Source organism: Ranitomeya imitator, chromosome 1, assembly GCF_032444005.1.
Source record: "Ranitomeya imitator isolate aRanImi1 chromosome 1, aRanImi1.pri, whole genome shotgun sequence".
NCBI lineage: Eukaryota > Metazoa > Chordata > Amphibia > Anura > Dendrobatidae > Ranitomeya > Ranitomeya imitator.
Genome location: NC_091282.1, coordinates 1253320709 through 1253330143, shown reverse-complemented (window position 1 = coordinate 1253330143; position 9435 = coordinate 1253320709). Strand labels below are relative to the sequence as shown.

Genomic DNA, 9435 nt, shown 5'->3' with positions numbered 1-9435 from the left:
GAGGGCAACTGTTATTATTTTTCGGTGCCTAAGGATTGAGCGCCACAAAACTGATGACAGGTTTCTTTAAAAATAGTCTGTTAACCCATAATTTTAAATGAACCACTTATACAGGTATGTAGGAGTCTTAGCCCCTATTTAAGTCATATCAGTAGCAGAGATTTTCGCAGAATCTACTATATAATTGTCTAAGGGTCACTTCCGTCTGTCCTTTTGTCTGTCACGGATATTCTTTGATTGCGGCCTCTGTCAGTCATGGAAATCCATGTCGAAGATTGGTTGTGGCAAAACAGCCATGACCAATCAGCGACGGGCACAGTCCGGAAGAAAATGGTCGCTCCTTCTCTGCAGTCAGTGCCGGCGCCCGCATACTCCCCTCCGGTCAGCGCTCACACAGGGTTAATGGCAGCGTTGACCGCAGTGTAACGCACTCAGTTTACACTGCTATTAACCCTGTGTGACCAACTTTTTACTATTCATGCTGCCTATGCAGCATGAATAGTAAAAATATCTAATGTTAAAAATAATAAAAAAAATAAAAAATAGTTACATACTCACCTCCTGGAGCCTCCGGATCGAACCGGCCGGTTACCGATGCTCCTCGTGACGCCCCGGTGACCGCTGCATGCATTGCGGTCTCGCGAGATGATGACATGCAGTCTCGCGAGACGGCTACATCATCATCTCGTGAGACCACAATGCAATCTTCATACCGGAGCGCGCGACAAGCATTGGGAACCGGCCGCTTCGATCCGGAGGCTCCAGGAGGTGAGTATGTAACTTTTTTATTTTAATTCTTTTTTTAACAAGGATATGGTGCATACTACGTGACTGAGCAGTTTACTACGTGGCTTTGTGCTGTATACTACGTGACTCTGTGCTGTATACTACGTGGCTGGGCAATATACTACGTAGCTGGGCAATATACTATGTGACTGGGCAATATACTATGTGAACTACGTGGCTGGGCAATATACTACATGACTGGGCAATATACTACGTGGCTGGGCAATATACTATGTGACTGGGCAAGCTGGGCAATATACTACGTAGCTGGGCAATATACTATGCGACTGGGCAATATACTACGTGAACTACGTGGCTGGGCAATATACTACGTGGCTGGGCAATATAATACGTCACTGGGCAATACACTACGTGGCTGGGCAATATACTACGTGGCTGGGAAATATACTACGTGGACATACATATTCTAGAATACCCGATGCGTTAGAATCAGGCCACCATCTAGTAGTTGTCATAAAAATGTATGTCTTTTGTATAATTAAGAGCTTCAGTGCACACCTAGCATTGCAATATTCTTATCACGAGTTTACCACAACAGAGAGGAGCCAGAGGATCACAACATCTGATTTATTCTACTCCTGCACTGATTAGAAGAACTTCCCTTTCATATTAAGCTGGGTAAATTTCTTTTGGCAGTGCAGGGGTTAATCTGTTTAGTTGAGAGCTCCTGGAAGCTTTCCTGCATGAAGGCTCTCAGCTGTTCATTGTTAGCCACTCCCATCTCCTGTATAATCTGGGCCATGGCTGGGCCTAGAGATAGCTTATGCTGCATGGCTGGATGTTGTTGATGGTTGTGTAGGAGGTGTTTGGTGGGTTTATCTGTGATTGTTGCTAGGTTTTGAGTGTTTGATAATTTCCTTTCTTCTCCTACTTTGGTTTATCCCCATCCTACACTCCCCAGTACATTAATCTGTTATCTGTATGAGTATATTTGTGTGTTTGGCATTTTTTGTTACCCCTGTCCGTATTACTTTGTTAGTCTGTTTGGTGTATTATGGTACACCACTACTCCTGTCTTCCATGAGTGGGTTAGATACCACACAGTATACCCTTATTTTATCAAAATAATTTTTTATATATATTCAGCCCTATATCCAGGAAAATAATGTAAGATAGGCTAGTGATTAGGGTGTACTGTGAAAAAACAGTGACTACCACTGGAAAGAAACAACCAAATACCGAACCACCATGGAACATGAAATCACCAGATAGTCAAAAAACATGGGAATATTACAAAATATGCCTTTATTTATCAGACTGGCAACAATACAAAATATAAAAATAGTATAATATAAAAAAAATTACAAAATTTACGCAAGGACAGGATTCCACAATAATCATACTCAGCCAAATTGCCCCCCCCCCCCAAAAAAAAAGGAAATATATACTTTTTTAATTGTACATATCATTCTCCCTTCATCAGGGAGGATATACCTCCAAAACGTGTGTCGGGCGCCCGCAGGTCCAGGTCTCAGCCTACCCCCCAGGTATATATAAGTAATATATTGTGCTATCATAATCTCTGATATTGGTCACATGGTGTTAAACCTTCATAGAGGTCTACGCACTTGGGCACTTGTTAAACAACTTTATTGTAATTTGTGTGCGCTAGTATTATATTTTATTTTGTATTATGCACTCCTGGGCACTTTTTATATAATGGTTTTGAGCCTCTTTTATGCAAATTTTGCACTTATTTTGTGCACTTTTTTATGAAATTAATTTTACTTCATTTTGATACCTTTTGCACTTTAAGATATGTACAATTAAAAAAGTATATATTTCCTTTTTTTTGGGGGGCAATTTGGCTGAGTATGATTATTGTGGAATCCTGTCCATGCGGAAATTTTGCAATTTTTTTTATATTATACTATTTTTATATTTTGTATTGTTGCCAGTCTGATAAATAAAGGCATGTTCCATGGTGGTTCGGTATTTGGTTGTTCCATGGGTGGGGAAGAATACAGACTGAGGGTGAATTTAGGAGCCAAGGCATGGTACGTGGCCACAGAATCTTCAGAATCAGAAGTAATCGGGGGAACAGGGCAAGCTCAGACGCCCCTAGCATTAGAGAAGGAGCCCCTGTTCCTGGGACACCCAGCAAAAGAATTGTTACAGTTCTCAGTGTATAATTATAGTGCTTCAATTTACAGATTGTGCAGTTAATAGTGTTGAGCGATACCGTCCGATACTTGAAAGTATCAGTATCGGATAGTACCCGAAAAGTATCGGATATCGCCGATACCGATATCCGATACCAATACAAGTCAATGGGACACCAAGTATCGGAAGGTATCCTGATGGTTCCCAGGGTCTGAAGAAGAGGAAACTCTCCTTCAGGCCCTGGGATCCATATTAATGTGTAAAATAAAGAATTAAAATAAAAAATATTGATATATTCACCTCTCCGGCGGCCCCTGGACATCACCGCGGGTAACCGGCCGGCTTCTTTGTTTAAAATGATCGCGTTTAGGACCTGAGGAATGACGTCGCGTCTTCTGATTGGTTGCGTGCCGCTCATGTGACCGCCACGCGACCAATCAGAAGCCGCAACTTCATTCCTCAGGTCCTAAATTTCTAGAATGAGGAGTTTAGTGCCTGACAATGACAATATTTTTTATTTTAATTCTTTATTTTACACCTCACTATGGATCCGATACCGATACCCGATACCACAAAAGTATCGGATCTCGGTATCGGAATTCCGATACCGCAAGTATCGGCCGATACCCGATACTTGCGGTATCGGAATGCTCAACACTAGCAGTTAATGATATTTTGACTGACAGTATTCATGCAAGCACCACTTAAACTTAATCAGTGACTCTGCACCTCTGCATAGACTCTGCAGGAGCCCAGCCATGCTCATATACTGTAGGCTCCCACCGCTGGCTAATTTCTGTGGCAGCCAGTTGGTGCAGTAATGCAGACAGGAGCCAGCGATGAGAGTCCGCAGTTACTGCATGGGCATGGCTGGGCTCCTGCAAGGTCCACGCAGAGGTGCAAAGCCACTGAGGAAGGTCTCACAGCATCTACTTGAGTCGTAATGGTGCTCTGAGCCCTTGGTCATGCCAAGGCTGTACTGAACAATAATCATTTATCATTTACAAAAAAAAGTAAATAACTTTAGGCAACTAAAAAGTTTAAAATTTTAATCTAAATATATTTTTAACTATAGAAGTTCATAAATAGTTTCATTAGCATCCTAAGGTGATAGACTTTCTCTAAAACATTTCATAGCCCTTAACTTTGATACCTCTAATGTGAAAGGAATGATCTTAGCAATTTTTATTGATATATATATTAGGTTTAATTAATATTATATAGCATTTTGGGAAAAATATGCAGCATAATAATCCTGCACTTGAGGCCAGTATAGCGAATATTTCCATTGCCACCATATACTTCCCTTTGCTGCTAAGATAAGCCGGAATCATGGAAATCCAGACGCTACAGAACACCAGCATGCTAAAGGTGATGTACTTGGCCTCATTAAAATTGTCCGGTAATGTCCTCACCATGAAAGCCAGAACAAAGCTCAAAGCTGCCAGGAGCCCCAGATAACCCAACATGGAGTAGAACCAGATATCCGAGCCTTCATTACACTGAATGATGATCCGATCGGTATAAAGAGTCATGTCATACTCCCGATATGGAGGATGGAGAGAGATCCAGAAAACACAAATAAGAACCTGAACTGAGGAGCAGGTCACCACCACATATTTAGATGTCTTCAGTCCAATCCACCTCCTCCAGACACTGTTGGGTTTTGTGGCTTTGAAAGCAATGCATACTGTGATAGTTTTAGAGAGTATGGAAGATAGAGAAATAGATAAGGATATTCCAAATATAATCTGTCTAAGCATGCAGGTTACGTCAACAGGAGGACCAAGAAACAAGAAAATACTCATGAAGCTCAGAAAGGTGGAGACCAGAAGGATGAAGCTCACGATCCGATTATTTGCCTTCACAATAGGCGTTTCCCAGTAATGGATAAATATCCCTAATATTAATATAGTTACTACAGATAGTAATATTGATGTGAAGGTAAAAATAATCACAATATCATCCTTCTCATAAGAGAGAAATTCATACGTTTTAGGGACACATTTCACTTTCTTCTCGTCAGGCCACTTGTCATCAGGACATCTGTGACAGATTTCACTGTCTGTGAAAAATAAAACAAGTCTCATTAAGGCACATACATGTTCTAACCATTTTTTCCCATGGATACAAAACATACTTATTTTCTATGGTGCCATATATATGCCAGTGTTTTTTTCATAGTTAAGTAAATAAGGCAGCACACTGCAGCGCTAGAACATACAAACTTGATCACGCAGCCTCAGGCTGAGCGCCGCTGCGAACGCGTGTGGGTGTCAGCTGTATATGACAGCTGACACCCTGCAGCAATGCCCATGATTGGTGCTAGCACTGATTGTGGGCATTTAATTTTATCCCTCTGATGCAGCTGTCAGTAGTGACAGCGACATGGAGAAGCATCGCACAGGGAGGGGGCTCCCTGCGCACTTCCATCAGGACAACGTGATGCGATCGTGCTGTTCTGATGTTCTCCATGGAGACCCCCAGCTCAGGGTGCTCAATACACATGTATACAAGGTCCCAAAGGGGTCTAGTTTCCAAAGTGGTGTAATTTGTGGGGGTTTTTCACTGTTTAGGCACATCAGGGGCTCTTCAAACGCGACATGGCAACTGCTAATCATCCCAGCATAGTTTACATTCAAAAAGTCAAATGGTGTCTCTTCCCTTCCAAGCCCTGCCGAACACCTAAACAGCAGTATTTCCCCATACATGGGGTATCAATGTACTCAGGAGAAATTGCACAACAAATTGTATGGAGCAATTTCTCTTGTTACCATTATGAAAATGCAAAATATGGAGCTAAATATGAGTTATTTGGGAAAAATTGATTTTTTTTTTAATTTACACGGCTTAACTTTATAAACTACTGTGAAACACGTTTGGATTCAAGGTGCTCAATGCACATCTAAATAAGTTCTATAAGGAGTCTAGTTTCCAAAATAGTGTCTCTTGTTAGGGGTTTCCACTGTTTAGGCATTTCAGGGGCTCTCCAAATGCGAAATGGCAAACGCTAATTAGTCCACTATAGTTTACAATCAAAAAGTCAAATGGTGCTCCTTTCCTTCCAAGCCCTACTGTGCACCCAAACAATAGTTTTCCTCCACATATTGAGTGTCTGCGCACTCAGGAGAAATTGCACATCAAACTGTATGGAGCAATTTCTCTTTTTACCGTTATGATAATGCAAAACTTGGAGCTAAATAAGATTTATCTGGGAAAAATGTGATTTTTTTATTTTCATGGCTTAATGTTAACAACTTCTGTGAATCACCTGTGTGTTTGTTTCACCTGTGTGTTCAGGCTTCTAGCGTGGTGTTAGTGAATTCTGCTCTTGGGCTCCCTCCGGTGGTTATGAGTGGTAGTGCTGCTGTCTTGGATCGCAGCATTCATCAGGTGTGTCCACTTAGTGCTTTGGACTGGGCTATTTAGTCTTGATTGTTTCTTTAGTCAGTGCCAGTTGTCCATTGTTTTTGGAGGATTCACATCCTGCCTGGTCTCTCCTATTTTTGCTGTTCATTTCTACAAAGATAAGTTCTGGCTTTGTTTTTGCTGTCCACATGCTGTGGGCCTTATAGTTCAGTGCATTTATATGTTTTGTCTTGTCCAGCTTGGGCTGTGTAAGGATTTATATAGCCAAGCTGTATCTCTGGAGATGCAGATATACCCTCCATGTCTTTAGTCAGATGTGGAGATTTTGTATGGTCTGTGGTGGATATTTTCTAGTGTTTTAATACTGACCGCTTAGTACTCTGTCCTATACTTTTCTTTCTAGCTAGAATGGCCTCTTATGCTAAATCCTGATTTCAGTCTGCGTATGTCATTTCCCTCTCCTCTTACAGTCAATATTTGTGGGGGGCTGTCTATCCTTTGGGGGTTTTCTCTGAGGCAAGATAGTTTTCCCGTTTCTATCTTTAGGGGTATTTAGTCCTCAGGCTGTGTCGAGCTGTCTAGGGAGAGTTAGGTACATCCCATGGCTGCTTCTAGTTGCGGTGTTAAGTTCAGGGTCCGCGGTCAGTACAGGTACCACCTTCTCCAGAGTACATCTCATGCTGCTCCTAGGCCACCAGATCATAACACGTGGCTGCAGCAAATTTGTCCACTGCCACCCCTGTACCGACCTTATCCCGCCTTCCACTGCCAGATAAGTTTACTGGTGACAGTAAGCTGTGTAGGGGATTCGTGAGCCAGTGCGCTATACACCTCGAGCTCCTGGCTGCATGTTTTCCCACAGAGCGGGCAAAGGTGGGATTCATTATATCCCTCCTGTCGGACAGGGAGTTGGAGTAGGCTACGTCGCTGTGGGAGCGCAACGATCATGTGGTGCCGAGTGCTCCGCTGTTTCTGAGCACACTGAAACAGGTCTTTTTAGGACCTCGGGTAATCTATGATACGGCGCTCCGACTGCTGGCAGGGCTCGTCCATGGTCAGTCATTTTGCCGTCCACTTCCGGACTTTAGCATCAGAGTTGGAATGGCCGCATAAAGCCCTCATTCCTGTATTTTGGAGGGGGCTGGCTGACCATGTGAAGGACGTTTTGGCCACCAGGGAGATTCCCGCCACACTAGAGGAGCTAATAGCTACAGTACAGACCAAAAGTTTGGACACGGCTTCTCATTTAAAGATTTTTCTGTATTTTCATGACTATGAAAATTGTACATTCGCATTAAAGGCATCAAAACTATGAATTAACACATGTGGAATTATATACTTAACAAAAAAGTGTGAAACAACTGAAAATATGCCTTATATTCTAGGTTCTTCAAGGTAGCCACCTTTTGCTTTGATGACTGCTTTGCACACTCTTGGCATTCTCTTGATGAGCTTCAAGAGGTAGTCACCGGGAATGATTGTCACTTCACAGGTGTGCCCTGTCAGGTTTATTAAGTGGGATTTCTTGCCTCATAAAAGGGGTTGGAACCATCAGTTATGTTGTGCAGAAGTCTGGTGGATACACAGCTGATAGTCCTACTGAATAGACTGTTGGAATTTGTATTATGGCAAGAAAAAAGCAAGCAAGTAAAGAAAAGCGAGTGGCCATCATTACTTTAACCCTTTAATCCCATATGACGTACTATCCCGTCCAGGTGACCTGGGACTTAATTCCCAGTGACGGGATAGTACGTCATATGCGATCGGCCGCGCTCACGGGGGGAGCACGACCGATCGCGGCCGGGTGTCAGCTGACTATCGCAGCTGACATCTGGCACTATGTGCCAGGAGCAGTCACGGACCGCTCTCGGCACATTAACCCCCGGCACACCGCGATCAAAGATGATCGCGATGTGCCGGCGGTACAGGGAAGCATCGGTACACGGTGATGTACTCACCGTGTACCGAGCGTCTTCTCCCTGCAGTCCCCGGATCCAAAATGGCCGCGGGGCTGCATCCGGGTCCTGCAGGGAGTACTTCCGGGTCGCCTGCAGGTGCTGGTAAGCCTGCAGCGATGTCAGTGAAATCGCCAATCTTACAGAGTGCTGTGCAAACTGTAAGATCGGCGATCTGTGATGTCCCCCCCTGGGACAAAGTAAAAAAGTTAAAAAAAAAATTTCCACATGTGTAAAAAAAAAAATTACTAAATAAATAAATAAAAGAAAAATATTCTCATAAATACATTTCTTTATCTAAAAAAAACAATTAATGTACACATATTTAGTATCGCCGCGTCCATAACGACCCGACCTATAAAACTGGCCCACTAGTTAACCCCTTCAGTGAACACCGTAAGAAAAAAAAAAAAAACGAGCCAAAAAACAACGCTTTATTATCATACCACCAAACAAAAAGTGGAATAACACGCGATCAAAAAGACGGATATAAATAACCATGATACCGCTGAAAGCGTCATCTTGTCCCGCAAAAAATGAGCTGCCACAAAGCATAATAAGCAAAAAAATAAAAAAGTTATAGTCCTGAGAATAAAGCGATGCCAAAATAATTATTTTTTCTATAAAATAGCTTTTATCATATAAAAGCTCCAAAACATAAAAAAATGATATAAATGAGGTATCGCTGTAATCGTACTGACCCGACAAATAAAACTGCTTCATCCACTTTACCAAATGCGGAACGGTATAAACGCCTCCCCCAAAAGAAATTCATGAATAGCTGGTTTTTGGTCATTCTGCCTCACAAAAATCGAAATAAAAAGTGATCAAAAACTGTCACGTGACCAAAAATGTTACCAATAAAAAAATGTCAACTCGTCCCACAAAAAACAAGACCTCACATGACTATGTGGACCAAAATATGGAAAAATTATAGGTCTCAAAATGTGGAGACGCAAAAACTTTTTTGTTATAAAAAAAGCGTATTTTAGTGTGTGACGGCTGCCAATCATAAAAATCCAATATAAAAAACGCTATAAAAGTAAATCAAACCCCCCTTCATCACCCCCTTAGTTAGGGAAAAATAATAAAATTAAAAAAAAGTATTTATTTCCATTTTCCCATCAGGGCTAGGGTTAGGGCTAGGGTTAGGGCTAGGGTTAGGGTTGGGGCTAGGGTTAGGGCTAGGGTTAGGGTTAGG

At 42.2% G+C, this 9435-nt stretch overlaps 1 protein-coding gene across 1 annotated transcript; it reads right to left on the bottom strand.

Moving 5' to 3' along the window:
- Positions 1-3763: 3763 nt before the first annotated feature.
- On the bottom strand, positions 3764-5418 carry LOC138657584 (vomeronasal type-2 receptor 26-like). The gene is made up of 3 exons (XM_069745339.1): positions 5316-5418; positions 4203-4975; positions 3764-3889 (listed from the first exon to the last, which is right to left on the bottom strand). Exons 1-3 carry the CDS (start codon positions 5416-5418, stop codon positions 3764-3766), a joined length of 1002 nt encoding a protein of 333 aa, XP_069601440.1.
- Between the last annotated feature and the right edge of the window lie 4017 nt (positions 5419-9435).

Bases quoted from the DNA above. Each gene is read 5' to 3' on its own strand.
- LOC138657584 (XM_069745339.1), bottom strand. From the start codon at position 5,418: ATGTGTATTGAGCACCCTGAGCTGGGGGTCTCCATGGAGAACATCAGA. The intron at 4,976-5,315 runs GTGCGATGCTTC...TATTTTTCACAG, and splicing joins GCGCAGGGAGCCCCCTCCCT to ACAGTGAAATCTGTCACAGA. The intron at 3,890-4,202 runs GCAATGGAAATA...ATTATTGTTCAG, and splicing joins GCAAAGGGAAGTATATGGTG to TACAGCCTTGGCATGACCAA.